Genomic DNA, 15783 nt, shown 5'->3' on the forward strand with positions numbered 1-15783 from the left:
GACCGCCTCCCTTCCACCTCAGTGTGGGGTGCGGGGGGGCAGGGGAGGGGGGGGCACCGTCCCGCCATTTCCCAGGGAGGAGCCCGCAGTATGGCGTCGCCCTGTTTGGAAGGTCCAGTTCGGGTGTTCTAGTGTCAGCAGAACAGGGACGGGCAGACCCTGAGTCCGGGTGCTCAACCAGGCGCAATCAAGGAGAGGGTGACAGGGGCTCTGGGTCCCTCCCGGAGAGGAACAGATTTCTAAGGCTGTGGGCCACCATGTGTCTAGAGTGCCTACGTGCGGGTGTGAAGACTCACATCACAGACGTGTATATCAAATCCTAGGCACAGGTGTGTGCCCAAGGTACACACTTGTTTGGTGGGGCAATGGTAAGAATGACTGCACTCACCACTCTGGGGAACAGCATGGAGGTTCCTCAAAACAGAGCTACCCTACGACCCAGCAATTGCACTACTGGGTTTTTACCCCAAAAATATAAACGCAGTGATCCGAAGGGGCACATGCACCCTAATGTTTATAGTAGCCATGTTCACAATAGCCAAACTGTGGACAGAACCTAGATGTCCATCAACAGAGGAATGGATAAAGAAGATGTGGTACACACACACACACACACACACACACACAGGAATACTATGCAGCCATCAAAAAAAACCCGAAATCTGGCCATTTGCAACGACGTGAATACAACTAGAAGGTATTATGCTAAGCAAAATAAGTCCATCAGAGAAAGACAATTATCACGTGATCTCTCTGATACGAAGAATCTGAGAGGCAGTGCAGGGCGGTCGTGGGGGGTAGGGAAGAAAAAAATGAAACAAGATGGGCTGGGGAGGGAGACAGACCGTAAGCAGCTCTTAATCTCACAAAACAAACTGAGGGCTGCCAGAAGTGGTTGGGGGGGCAGGGAGAGGGTGGTGGGGTTATGGACATGGGGGAGGGTGTGGCTATGGGGATTGCTGTGAAGTGTGTAAGCTTGACCATTCACGAGCTGTATCCCTGGGGACAAATAATACATTATATGTTAACAGCAACAAAAAAAGACTGGCTGCATTCTCTGGGTCCTTCCCATTCACCGAGTAGGCTAAGTACTGCGCTAAGTACTAAGACGTGTGTTCATTTAAAGCTCTCAACAACCTTATGAAGGAAATAATCTCTCTCAAGCTGAGAACACTGGGACCTTAGCAGAATGATAAAGACCCCACCGTAAGAGGTCATCCAACTAGAAACAAAGAGGCACGTGGGGGTTTACACTGGGACTGACTCTAGAGTCCACATCTGGCCTGCTCCCCACCCCGGGTACCGGAAAGCCGGATGAACCCACACCTCAGACACATCACCTGTTCTGCTCTCCGTGGCCAATGTGCAGGTCTCCACCGGCGCTCCCTCTCCCCTGGGCTCCTGCAATAGCGATTGGGTGTGCAGGTGGCGGTGGGTGGACGGGTGGACGGGTGGACAGACAGCTGCGTGCGTGGGTGCGTGGCTGGCTGGAGAGTCGGGCGGGTGGACACATGGGTGGATGGGGCAGTGGACGGACAGGCAAGCAGGCAGGCAGGCTTCACTAGAAAGCCCTGGAAGACCCAGCTGGGGGCAGCACCCTGAGCCTCTCTGCCTTCTCTCCCCGCACCAAGCTCTTTCCTGCTTCGAGGCAACCCCCTCGGCCTGGACTGTCCCTCTTCTACTTACGTCATTAACTCTGAACTGTCCTTTAGAAAATGAGCGGATGTTCTCAAAGAACCCCATTCTTACCCCCAGGTTAAGTGGGCCCCTTCTTATAATCTCTGGAACCCTATGTAGTATTCGTTCACTGCACATCCACAGTTTGTAATGATATATTTATCTCTGAGTTACATGTACATTAACAGGTTCAAGGTGTCTTTTCTGGTAGAACTATAAACTCCAGTGGGGCGGTGGGTATCATGTACATAATGTTCACGAATGTATCCTCAGGGCCTAGCACAGTGCCTGATTCACAAGAAGTCAATGAATCCTTATTGTCTGACCTTCTTAAAGGCTCCCACCTTGCCAAACTTGAACTCTTACTCCTAGTACCTGAAATCCTGGGGCAGGTGCTGGGATGGGGGCCCTGACGGCATACGGGTGATTATGGGAGAGTCTGGGGATTATGGCTGGAGATCCAGGCCATCCTCGGCTGCTGAGCTCTAGAGAACTAAACCACTACTCCACGGCAAAGCAGCACAGTACCTGCGGCAGGTGAAACTTCCTCAACCACAACCGGGCCAGTTATCAACATGGAGGAAAGTGGTTCCGATCAGTGAGAAAACGGAGGCAGGGCTGAAATGATGCCAAGAGAAATAATCTGGAAGGACCGGGGAGTTTAGATAAGAGTCTGATAGAACCAACACAGTGAGAACTTCTCACTCTGATGAGAGGCGCCTAGCAGAATCTTATTTCGGGTGGAGAACTGGAGTTAAAAATGGTTCGTTGGTCTGTCCGTCCGTCCGTCCGTCCATCCGTCCATCCATCCATCCATCCGTCATGCAATGAGCCTGCTCCCCTATTCTAAGCACTGGAGATACAGCAGCAAGCAAAAACAACCCAGTTGTGGCTTCGCGGAGCCGACCTTCCGGCAGGTGAACAGCCGGTGTTCCGGTGAGCAGCAGTGCCTCCCAGAGCTGCAGGTCACAGCCTGTACTGGAGGGCCCACTGCGCACCTGGGCCTAGGCTTCAGGGCAAGACCCAGAGATGTAAACACGGCAGCCACGGCCACGACTACCACGGGAGAACCCTGGTGAGAACCTAAGCCCTTGGCTTCTGCTGAGCCCCCGAGGTGTGGAATGTAGCAGCACCCTGCTCTGGGGGCAAGTCTCGGTCTCTTGTTCTAACTCTGCCGGCAGCAAGGGGCCCAGACAAAGCCTCCTCCAAGAAATCCAAGGCTGGGGGCAGTCAGTACATTGGCTGCTTCTTGCACCGGGGGCAGTAATGGAAGAGTCAGATGGAGGAGTAACTGTGTATCCACTTTTCATGCCAGGACAGTTAAAAAAAAAAAAAAAAAAAAAGTCCTTTTCGCCCATGTAGACCAGATATATGTGTCAGTTCTTACAAACTTGGAAAGGGGCCTCAGAGGTCATCTGGTCTCTCTAGCATAGAATAGGGTCAAATGTGGCAGGGGGCAGCGTTTTGTCAAGATCAGTACTTGGTAAGACCACTCTGCCTTTGATGGGCTCTCTACATTCAATCTTCCGTATATCAAGAAGTCAGCGACCAAGACTACATCTCTGTCATTCACAACATCCCCAGCACCCAGCCTACTGCAGGATGTCTGGGGAGAAAAAGAGAGATGAACAGTCAGTTCAGGTATCAGTAGATGAGCCAAAACCTATTTCTCTCCAACTTCTGCTCACTGGTCTCCACTCTGTCCTCTGGAGGAAGCCTGGGCATCTAGGAAAAAGCCCTAGACTCAGAGTAGAGAGACCAGTAGTGATCCTGGCTCGGATGCTTCTCCTCTCAGACCTTGGACGAGTTATTAACTCACCATTTTGAACATGCTCTTTCCATTTTAGAGGTGGGCAAAGATATCTGTAAGATCTCGGGGCTGTTGTAACAACTGAGTAAGGCAGAGTAGACCCCAGCGGGTCAGCCAAGGAACCCCTTGCTTCCCAAGATGAGAAGACCAGGTAACAGAGGAAGACTCAGTAAACCTCATTCGTCAGGCTAAAAGACAAGCCAAAGACTGAAAGGTAGGGTATGAAGGATTGCTACCCACAGCACTCCTACACATGGGTAATGAAGCGATGGGCGATGCCGCGAAACAACCAGGAAAGACATCCACAGACAATTCACACGCACACAAAACACGAAGGGCAAATTACAGCAAAGACATGAGCCCACCCTCCTGAGCAGTAAGGAAAATGCAAATTCAAACATCAAGGAAATGTAATTTTTTTCCTCTATCAGAATGGTGAAATTTTCAAGATTGCTAATAGCCGATGATGGCAAGGACATGGGGACAGAACATTCTTTCACCTTGTTGGTATGACTGAAAAGTGATTCAGCCTTCAGACGAGCAATTTACCGAGGCCTATTATGATAAAAAATGTATACATTCTCCCCCTCGTCAAATTCCCTAACTACTTATCCATAAGACATGCCTACAGTATGTACAAAGAGATCTGTACTAGAACAATCTGGCGGCTTTGTAGGCTATGGCCAGGAAATGAAAATCGAAATGTCCAGCATCAGAATAGTGAGTAATGGTTCCCTCATTCTAGGAAATAACGTGCAGAAGTTTAAAAGGAGGAAGGGCGGGAGAGACTTGTGTACCCAGGAGGAAGGCATGCATCATAGGGTCCCATTTACGATCAACAACAGAAAAACGTAGCACAGGCGAGATCCCCCCACGCACAAAGAATTATCCCGTCAGAGAAACTCTGGTATAAAGGTGTCTTCCACACAGCTGGCTCCGGAGGCGAGCCCATGCAGTGCACAGCCTAAAGGCTCCCGAGGACGGAGTGAGCCTAAGCACAGAGCCGCAGGCACGGAACCCGAGGACCCATGGGCGAAGCCTCTGGGGGAAGAGGATGAAAAGGAACGGCTGAGAAGTCCGCTACCTTGAGAGCCACCATGTCGCCCTCCTCCCCGCCACCTGCGGCCTCACAGCCCTCCCAGGCCCTGTGATCTAACAGGAGAAACAATGGATTCCCCGCGTCGTGTAAAAACGACGCTACGCTGGAAGAAACCTTCCGAATGGCTGCCCAGGGGACACGGTTTCCTTTTGGATGGGAGTTTCCCAGGCACTGCCGTTCCTTTGAGCCAAGGGACACCCTGTGGTCTCCAGGAAAGGGGACGTATTCAAGAAGGGAAGAGCTTTGCTGAAACAAAGCGACATTCCTTTTTAATACAAAGGAGACCTAATTAGCTGGGCTGCGCAGACGGAATATTGTCCAGTAGCCAGTGCTGCCGGTGGTTAAGTTCAAAGGCTGAAATTAGTCCCACATAGAGGACCGGTTTCGGCTGTACTTAGAGCTCACAGTTCTTTTCAAAGGCGAAGACTTGAGGGTTCAGAAAGTAAGGGTACTGGTGGATGATTTCATACCAGTTTAGTGGCTGTAATATTTGCTTAGGAGAAAAATAGGCAGGTTCTTCTTCTTCTTCTTCTTCTTCTTCTTCTTTTTTTAAAGGCCTAACCTCCCTTTATAAACACAACAGCAGAATATTAAAGACAGTGGACCTCAATCTTGTTTGGAGGTCAGGCCATTTGGGGAATAAGATCAAATAATTGCAAAGGTATAAACCAGGAACTGATTAACAATAAACGTAACTACCACACAGAAGTGACAGAAAATGGAGCTCACAAGACAACGCTGTGTTAACACAGCGAGAAAGACAAAAACCTTGCAAGACCGGTTAGTAAACAGTTTCTGCCATTTTATTTGCTGCTGTTCAGTCGTTGTGTCCCTGGCTGGTGTCTGCTGGCAGCCAAGCATTAGCAGGGGCCGGAAGCGTCAGAAATATTCATGGGTGAAAGTTCTGGACATGGATTTTACTGGTGTTCTGAGAATTGTTCAAATGCTGCCATTTCCTCCAAGTGCCTGAACATGCCGGGCCCCCATCTCGGACGTGGGGGCCAAGTGCAGAAAGCACAGCACTCGAAGGCACAAACCATTTTTTAAGATCTTGCATTCAATCGTGTCCGAGGACGGCACCTCTCCCCAGAAATCCTTGCGCAAAACACAACTCCCGATCCCTTCACAATATGCAGTGACAGCCCTGGCGCCACCCTTAGCTCACTGGCATCCGTGAGCTCCTTCTCCAGACCGCACGGCAGGCTCTCCAGCATGATGCTACCTGTCTCTCCCCTCACCTCTTGGATTTTTGAAGAGCTCCACCCTCACTCTCAGAATCTCTGCCAACTAGGACCTTTTTGGAGAAAATGCTACTTGGGCGAAAACGTGTTACTGAGGGAGATGCTTGTCCGTGCCTCGCTGTCTCCTTGATAAGATGGTGGTAAGAAGCGTTTGTGCACGGGGCGGGTGTGAGGGCTCAGTGAGCTCCTGGACAGAACGCACACAGACCAGCCACAGGCAGCGGCCACTGTGGCTTCCTGAGGGGACTGTCACCATCAGTGAGCTACCGCACGCTGTCCGTTCCCTCCGCTTCACGTTTCCCAAACACGACTGGTCATGTAGCGCTGCCCTGAACCCTTGCTGCTTACATAATCATTTACATAGTGTTGCTTTGGTGTTTGGTTCTTTTTTTTTAAAACCAGACTCGCTTTGTTTCTTCTTAACTTTATTTTAAAATTGCATGCATCACCGTGGTGGGTGGAAAACAGGATTCTGTGCCATAACTAGAAGGCAAATGTATAAATAAACACAGTAAAAACAAAACAACGTGTACGATCAGGCTCAAGTCTGCTCCTGCTGAGGCTCTCCTCTGGGGCCTTCTGGTCTCTGCTCAACAGCAAGACTGAAGAGAGCGGGGGGGCATGGGGGCCACGCTCCGGGTCTCCTCCTACCCCACCTGGGAACCCCAAGCCAGGGAAGAGCTGAAAAGGAAATGGCTTCCTCCCTGCAGGATTTGGAAGCTCATGTCCAGCCTCTGTCTTTCTAAAGCCTGACCAAGCACACATTGACGTAGCCTGCCTCCCCATGCTCGGGCCGGAGACACTGTTCTAGGCCCCCAGTGCCCCAGAGAACTTTCTGCAGTGACAGAAATATCCTGTGTCTGCGCTGCCCTGCACAGTGGCCTTGAGCCGTGTGGCTGTTGAGCACGCAAATGTGACCAGCAGACTCGAGGAATTGCCTTTTTCATGTTATTATATTTTAGTTCACGTGAATTTAAATGGCTACACGTAGTCAGTGGCTGTTGTACTGGAAAGCCCAGATCTACCGAGGGAATCATACGTGCGGAGGAGACTTTCCTCTTGGCTCATCAAATGAACTGCTTCCTTTTGTAGGTTATGCCCTTGGCCCCTGTGAGGGGGATCTGATGAAGTGTGACAGCGATTTGTCACAGGGATGTAATGGGGGATTGTCTCCTACATCCTTCAGTATTGCTTAATCTGACGCACAAGTTTCTCTCGGAGCTCCCTTTGAGGAGCTGACTTATTTTCTTCTCATTAGCCATGGTATTATCCAAAAGAGCCACCTTCCCATTTTCACACAGACTGCCAGGAAGCCCACAGGAAATTCACCAACCTATGAGAATAATCACAGAGGGGCTCGTGACAGACATGTGTGATTTTCAGTTTCCTTAATTCAAGTTCTCCTAGTTAGCATTTTCCTGAACCCTGTTATTCCTCTCTTTACTACTATTTTGTCATTCTTTTACAGGAATTCTTTGGAAATTATCTCAAATCTTTAGAAGAGATATACAGAATGCACTTTTTTAAACTAAGAAAAATAATGTCCAATGGTACCCTCATTTTTAAATGAGTCACCTTCTATCCAGTATCGCTTATGATAAAAACACCGCAGGGGCGCCTGGGTGGCTCAGTGGGTTAAAGCCTCTGCTTTCAGCTCAGGTCATGACCTCAGGGTCCTGGGATCGAGCCCCACATCAGGCTCTCTGCTCAGCAGGGAGCCTGCTTCCTCCTCTCTCTGCCTGCGTCTCTGCCTACTTGTGATCTCTCGGTCAAATAAACAAATAAAATCTTAAAAAAACAAAAAACACCACAAACCAAAAGCTTTCTATAATGTTTCCAAACACAAGCTCGGGTTTTGCTCTTAAGAAACCAGCTAGAAGCACTGTTAGCGAAGAGGAGAAACAGCGGCATTCCAGAGATAGCATTGGGAAGATTTGGGAGAGCCCGCCGTGTGAGACAAAGTGGCTCTGGCTGATGCGGGCGACTCCTGGGCTGCACCCAGGAAAGCTCCGAAGCCATGAAGGACAGGGGCAGAGGGGCACAGATGCCACTGTGACCACCGTGGCAACCATCTCCCAGGCAACGGCACATGGGCTGTGTCCGTCTCCTTTCATAACTGACTTCTAGACGCTACAACCTGCCAGACCCCATCCTGGGCTGGGGGCAGAGGGGGGGTGGGGAGAGGCAGACGTGAAAGACCAAGGAGACCGCTCAAGTGAGATCACGTTTTCATTTTGCTCCGAAACAAAGCTGGCGGCTTCACCCCTTCCAGCGTCCAGGCAACGCCTCCCAGCTTTCTGATGACCGCAAAGCAGAACTCGAACGGAGAACTCAGGGAAGAGGTGTTGGTTGGTTTTTGGCATTCGAGAAGAAAGACAACAAAGGGGACCCACAGAAGTCCGTCATGTCTAATTCTCTTTCCAAGCCCGAGCTGAGAGCATCACAAACACTCAGATTCTCCAACACTCACGAACCTGCTACTTGTTAACTGCCGTTGTCCAGACCAACACGTAAACTAAGGTCACTCTGGCGCGAGCTGCCTTGCCCTACCCCAGCGCATCAATCCGTGAGGTGCTGAGATGCATGTGTCAGGCTGATGCCTGTGCCTATAAATCATACCCCCGCAACAGGCCTGCCCCCAAAGACCACACAGGCCGAGCATCTGGGAACGGAGAAGCATCAAGATGAGAACACGGAGGTTACGTAGGGTGCCAGACGTCCCTCAACCTGACAAGAGCTTTGCAAGCTAAGTGGTAGGGCTGTCTCCAACCTACAGATGAGGAAACAGAGATTCACTTAAGGTTACGAAAATGGAAACCAGGGCTCCTCTTTTCAAGTTCACTGTTTTTTTTTTTTTCTTGGAGAGATGCTAAAACCCTCCAGGTAGGCAGAGTGTCATCCGTCAAGCTGCAGAGAACGCCAGCCCCAAGAGGACACCTGAGCACGGGATCCAAGTGGCGAATGTCCGGCCACAGGTCCTAGCACACCCGAGGCAGCACCGATACCTGGACCCCGTGGCTACAACACAAGTCGACAGACCCCATCTTGGGTCCAGCAGTCCGAGCTCACATCTGCAGAGGCCACACCGAGAGGCCTGATGGGCTGGAAGGAGCCGCACCCGGTCCCTCCTGTATGGACGAGGGAAGGACCGCTTCCTCTGGGAGGCAGGGCGGCCGGAATGCCGTCTGGGGACAGCACTCCGCCACCGACAGGCAGTCGCACCACAGCGCCACAAACAGCTATCCATCCCGCCAGAGTAGGGACACCCACCCAAAAACCGGGGACTCACCTGATACACGTGGAAGGCGTTCGCCGCTTTGCCCCGGAGAAATACCGACGGGATCCACACGTTGATCAGTGCCTGCGTTGATCTGCCCAAAGGAAAGATCCGAAGTTGTCATTTTAATTTGCTGAGAAAATGAGAGGAAACCATCTTCTCTAAGAGGCATTACCGGCAAGCTACTGACGACAATGGCCAGTGCACACAGGAGTCCGTGGGACCAGTGTGGGCGTGCGTAGCCAGCCCCTAGCCTTGTTCTGCGGGGACTTGTGTGTGTTTGCGTGCGCGCGCGTGTGTATTCTTTACAATCACAATCTGAACTTCCGAACGATCAAGGGCTTGTTCCATTCTTACAACTGAGTCACCGTGACTCAGAATTTACCTAAACCCATTTCCTCATCTGAAAAGGGGGCTGATAATTGGAAGCCCCCAGGCGGCTATGAGGGTCACATGCGCGGATGACCACCCAGAGGAGTCGCACCCCCTCCTGCCTGTGCTCGATCTAGACCCTGGCACCCATTTTTAAGATCAGACTCTGCAAAAAGGCTCAGGAGGTGGGCGTCCACAGTTAGGCAAGCAACAGCTATTTGGGGTGGGGAAAGGGAAACCCGGAGGGCAGGCACGGACACCCCTCTTGCAACTTTCCAGAAACACTGTGTACGGCTCCAGTAAGCCAAGACTTAAATTCAAGTGCAAATCATTTACTGAGAACCTACAATGTAGGACTCCACGCTTCTACCCACAGTAACCCCTTTAGTCCTCACAGGATATTTAAGGGGTCTTCAAGGGTCACTTTGGTTCTGTCAGTTCTGCGAGTTTTGTCTAATGAGATGACTTTCACCCAACTGTGAGTCTCTGGGTCCACACACCCACCACCGCTCATGTTCCACCAGCGGAATCCAAGGCTCGAGGACAGCTGCACCGACTGTCACTAAAGCTTGAAAATCAGCCCCGGCGATCATCAAAACGGTACTGCACAATTCTGGGAGGGCTGGGAGGTTCCAGTCCTGGCCTCTACTTAAGAGTCATTCCAGGGCTAAATGCTTTTTCCTGAACTGTCCTCCTCTCTCAAGAGCAGCTCAGAGCCACGCGCCAGCCTCCTGTGCTTAGAAGCCAATTTGAGATGGTGGAAGATTCCGTGACTCAGTGGCCTCCCCATCTCTGCAGGGGGGAGCAGTTCAGTTTCACAAAGAAATGGTTCTCCCCTGAAGCAGCATTTCCTTCTAAGCTCTGAGACAAGGTGCAGACCTCCTTCAGGGGACAAAATAATTCATCACTTCCTCAGAGCTCCAAGTAAAAACTGCAATTCTGAGCCATCAAGTTGGCTTGTACCTGTAATGGCTTTCCTCCTAGAAAGGTCCCTTAGATTGTACCAGGGCCTAAGTGCTCCCCTTACATTTCTGTCAAGGGGATGGGTGCAGTGCAAAAATGGACCAAACAATCTGCTTTTCGTTAACCTTCCTGACTGGCAAGGGCGAGACACCCTGGGCTGCCTTAGGCATCTCTCTCTTTCAGAGCATTGTTTCCATGATGGGGGCACTGGAGTGGCACAGTTGGTTAAAGGTCTGACTCTTGGTTTCAGCTCAAGTCATGATCTTAGGGTTGTGGGATCAAGCCCTGCCTCAGGCTTGATGCTCAGTGCAGAGTCTGCTTCTGATTCTCTCTTTCCCTCTCCCTCTGCTTCACCTACTTGTGTACTTTCTCTCTCTAAAATAAATAATCTTAAAAACAAAACAAAACAACAACAACAAAAAAGAGACAGGTGCCTGGGTGACTCAGTTGGTTAAGCGTCTGCCTAAGTAAGGCTCAGGTCATGATCCCGGGGTCCTGGGATCAAGCTCTGTGTCGGGCTCCCTGCTCAGCAGAGGAGTCTGCTTCTCCCTCTGTCCCTGCTCATGCTCGCTCTCTCTCTCAAATAAATAAAATCTTAAAGGAATGATTTACATGACCATCTGTCTCCTAGACATTAATTCATCTGTTCATTCTTTCATTTGTTTCTTCGTGCATAAAGCAAGCACTTACTGAACACCTACTACGCATCAGTCACTACTCTAGATCCTGGAGACGGAACAAGGAAGCAGGCAGACACAGTCCCCACCCTCAGGGAGAGGAAGAAAGACCATTCCCTCAATGATTATTCCACCAAGATCGAGGAAGACACTTTGTGTAACGGCCATGTTTTTAAGTTTATGGACACTTGTATTGAGGCCTACTGTATGGTCTAGCCTGAAGAAGAAAGTGTCCTCTGGTGAGGGATCTCCATGTGCCTGTTGGATCGAGCTGGGTCACAGGTTGCCCGAGTCCTCTCTTCGCTTGCTGGTCTTCTTTCCAGTTGTTGGGACTCCACACGGAAAGTGGGGTATTCAAGCTTCTCCCTTCATTTCTGTCAACTTTAACATTCTGAGTTTTGGGGATCCATTGTTAGGTACCTACATGTTTCTAATTATAAGAGACATCATTTAGTTATCATTGTTGTTAGTGCCACCAAGGAATCCTGGATCCCAGGACAGTGACAGGCACTGGTGGGGGTGGTGGTGGAGGGCTGAGGTGTCGCTTTGGTCCGAGGCATCACAGAGGCTGAGGCTGGACAGGTGCTTCGGGCAGGGAGTTGACATGTGTGAAGGGTACAGCTCAGATCAAGTCTGCATTGGTTGGAATCCTGGCTTCCACGCGTCATGTGGAGGACGACACCCATGTCGCAGGGCTGTCAAGGGGACTCAGTGGGTGAGAACAATGCCCGGCAAAGAGGACCTGGTCTGGGAGGAATGATCCTGAGCAGGGAAGACAAGATGAGTCAGAGGAGTTGCAGTGGCCTCTGTGCAAACTACGTGAGGGACTTTGGCCTCCATCTTGAGAGAGGAAAATGGCGCTTCCCTCTGGCTTTAGTGGAGATGCACAAACCCAAGGGAGGAAGCTGCGAATCTTCGGGAGAGAGATGATGGAGCCGGACCAGGCAGTGGCTGCTTAAGGGCAGGGACTGTGGCTTGCTCATGGCTTCCATCAGGGACCTGGCATGACCCCTCCCCACAGGAAGTGCCTGATGGGTTTAGCTGTAATGGTGAGCCTTCTGCCTCACAACGGTCACTGAAACCCTCCTCCACAGCTCTCACCTCTCTGCCCAGCTTGTCCCGACCCCAGCCCCCGACTGGGTTGCCATCCCATAATCCTCTTCACGCTGTACCCCCCACCACAGGTGCATGGGAGGCAAGCTCACACCTGATTTCCATCCTTCATGGCTTCACCTCACGTCACCCCCCTCACCCTACACCAGCCTGACAGCCGCCCAAGGACTGAGCAGCCTCCTGAACCCTCGGTGTTTTCATCACCTCCCTGTCACTGCCGCCACTGCCCTGTGAGGAGGGTAGCGTGACCTTCACTGTATGAATGAGCAACTTGGGCCCAAGGTCTAGAGGTTTGCCCAAGGTCATGCCGGTGTAAGACCTGTAGCCAGGAGGGCAGGGAAGGTCAGCCTGGCTCTGGTCAATGCTCTGAGGCCTGGTCCTAGCCCTCCAAAGGCAGATTTAGCCCCGATGACACCTTCTCTCAGGCTGGGCCATCTTCTGCTCAGGACAACTGAGTGACAGCAGAGGGAGGCTCTGTTGGGCGCTAACCTGGAACCGGCTTCGCTGGTTTTAGCAATCCAAGGGGACAACCTGTCCAAACCCCAAGGCAACCTCATCTGAAGACCAACTGAGTACTTCAGGAGTTTACCGTCAAACACTCCCGACGGAATCATATCCAGTAACAGATCAGACCCATGCCCCGAACCACTGCTGTTTCCAGTAACTCAGGGGTTGTAAACTCCAATTCCCCAGCACAGTGTGTCCCCGTGTGAGGGACTCAGCCATGACTCAGCTCCCACTGTCGCCTGCTAAGGAGCGGAGACTTTTTTTTTTTAAGTGAAATGTACATGTTATATGATAGCTTCCAAATCCTAAATGTTGACCCCAAAAATTAATTGTTTTCCAATACCCAGCAACAGAAGCAAGACACATCTGAAGGCCAGACTTGGGCTGCAGGCGAACAACTTCTCACCTCTAAGATATCAAATCAGCCCCGTGTACCCTGCCACAGTGATTTTAGTACCCCCTGTGGTCTTCTGGGACACAAGCCAAACAACAGAGTCCTATTTCTAAAGGCCCCTGGTGAGCAGGTGCCGTGGACTTACATTTCAAAATCCGACAAACTCTGGTCTTCGGACGTTTGACTCAAATCTCCAGGAACCTGCCATTGGGAGAGGGGGAAGGGGGAGAGAAAAACGCATCTTGGTTACCACGGTTTTTGCACCATCACGCAAGAACTCGGCCTCTCAGTGCTCCCTGAACATTCCCTGTTCAGACCGAGGTGAAAACACAGTCATGGGAAAGCACAAGTGATTCTGTGGAAGGACGGTTAGAGACAGTGTTCTGGTAATCGAAAAATGGCACGGTGAGGGGTCCCGTTCTCTTCGCGGAGAGAGGACCGCTAATCCTATTGAGATAATAGTAGGCCTGCAGAAGCATGTAATTCTGGAGCTCTAAAGGCCTGATTAGGGTCTGAGATGCGAGGGATCAAATGAACAGTGGGAAGATATCCAACTGTCCCCGTAATGAACATCGCACACACAGACACACCTAGGACGTCAACACGAAAGGCCAGTGTCGGCTCCAGACGGTTCTCCCCTTGCCGCCCGTGATGCAGGGAGCAATTTAAGGCAGCACACAGCTGTGGCTGCTGACTCAGACGGGCCCCACGGGAGCGGGACTGGGTGAAAGACGAGGCACCGTCTGGCCAGATGGCAGGCACGACGTCAGGCAGATCGCCAAATGCTCAGCACTAGTGGCTGCTCTAGAATTGGTGACACTACAGTCATGTCCAGGGACGGAGCTTCTCATCAACTGGAAGGATGGGAGGACCAAAGGGAGGCTGGGGGCTCTCCAGGGCAAGAACACGCACTTCACTCTGCACCTGTCAGAGCTCCCGTGTTACCTGCCATGTTCGTCCATTTCCCTAACAATTTCAGGGAGGGGCAGGGTCCCGCCCCCTCCGCCCCAACACACAAACACACTTCACAGATGAGGAAACAGGCTCAGGGAGGCTGAGACCTTGCCCAAGGCCACACCTGCAGGAAGGGGATCTGAGTTCAGGTCTGTCCAACTTCAAAGGGTCTTCTGCTCCAAACCCTCAGCAAAGGCAGGGAAAACCAGCTATAAGGTCGAAGGTGGTAAAACTTGAACCCTTCCCAGGTAACCCCCTTCTGAATCAGGAGAAGGCCATGGTCATGGAGGCTGTGCTCAGGGGATACACCACTCAGGGTCAACCCCCGCTCCAGCTGTTTCTGGCCCTGTGGCCAGGAGACAACACCTGCTCACTCTATGCCACACTGTCCTCCCGTGTAAAATAGGCAGGACAATCCTACACCTCATAGGATCGTTCTGAACATAAAACATGCCACCTGCAGATTATGCACAATAGAGCCTGGCAGGTGGGACATCCTCAGGAACTGTGCACTGTACAAATCACCTGGCAATTATTGAGAAAAGCAGGGCGTTCTATTACCCTTGACACCAACAGAGAATCTGTTCAATCAGCCCAAGGGTATCTCTCACCCCACATACGGCAGCCCGGAGTGAGAAGCACCCCACCCGAGCCCCTCGTGTGTGGAGCTAAGCAGTTACAATGGGGTCCAAGAGCAGCTTTTGCTAGCGAGCCGCTATTGAGCGATTCCTCCAAACCCAGGAAGGATAAAACCTGCCTACTGCCAACCTGAGAAAAGCTCAGGTTTAAAAAAAAAAACAAAAAACAGGCACAGTTAAAAAAAAAAAAAAAAAAAAACAACTGGGCTGGGGCTGAGTGTGGCTCTACTGTGAGGGTGAGCGTCATTTTTCCCGTGGACGGCTGGCGTGAGAGGTGGTTTCATCTACCAGGGAAGCCATGAGGCCGTGTCCACAGTCCCTACATCAACATGCTCTGGCCCAGACAGCTCACTCCCAGGATCTATCTACAGAAAATAATCCCAGACACGAACCAGGATTTACAAAAACCATTCCTCTTTCCATTGTTCAGGTACGTTGAAAAAAATGTTTTCGAACAATCTAAAGGTCCGACCATAGAGAAATGATTCAGGAAATTGTAACATGTCTGTATGAGATGGCCAGATTTAAAAAAAAAAAAAAAAAAGGAGTTACACATGCACACCCTTGAGGGTACAAGCATAATAATAGTTCTGGAGAAATACATAAGAAAACCAACAGAGGCCATCATTGCTAATGCAGTAGGAGTGGGAATGCAGAGAAAGAGGCTGAATTTTCATTTGCTGTATTTCCATTAAGATTAAAAAAGTGTATCTTTTGAATCAATTGCTTTAGAAAAAAATTTTAAATGTGATTTGAAGAACAAAACAGCTTTCTGTGTGCTGTAATGAGATCTCCAGGACAGATCAAGTGAGAGCCTAAGCAGGGTGCAGATGGCAAGTCTAACACACTACCTGGGGCGCCAAAGCAGAGAGTTAAGACTATCAAGTTGTGTTCATTTTTACATAGAGAAGCATTAGCAGTAACCTTGAAGACACCTAGAAAAGGGGCACCATGTGGGCACCAGGGGGTGGGAGTGGCGGCCTCCATAGCGGGTGCACACACTGGAAAGGAAGCTTTTTATTAAGCATTCCTTTGCATCACTGGAGCTTTGAAATAATGTA

General features: G+C 50.8%; 1 protein-coding gene across 5 annotated transcripts in view; it reads right to left on the reverse strand.

Moving 5' to 3' along the window:
* Positions 1–15783, reverse strand: part of SNX29 (sorting nexin 29) — a 476556-nt gene that overhangs the window by 120601 nt on the left and 340172 nt on the right. For all 5 annotated transcript variants that reach the window (XM_045072007.1, XM_045072011.1, XM_045072010.1 and 2 more), the window contains 2 exons: positions 13276–13331; positions 9117–9198 (listed from right to left, as the gene is read on the reverse strand). In XM_045072007.1, the coding sequence (XP_044927942.1) occupies positions 9117–9198; positions 13276–13331 (138 nt within the window). The remainder of the gene's footprint in view (positions 1–9116; positions 9199–13275; positions 13332–15783) is intronic.

The sequence above is a fragment of the Mustela putorius genome, unplaced genomic scaffold (assembly GCF_011764305.1).
Source record: "Mustela putorius furo isolate JIRA1106 unplaced genomic scaffold, ASM1176430v1.1 tig00004007_pilon_pilon_pilon, whole genome shotgun sequence".
Lineage (NCBI taxonomy): Eukaryota > Metazoa > Chordata > Mammalia > Carnivora > Mustelidae > Mustela > Mustela putorius.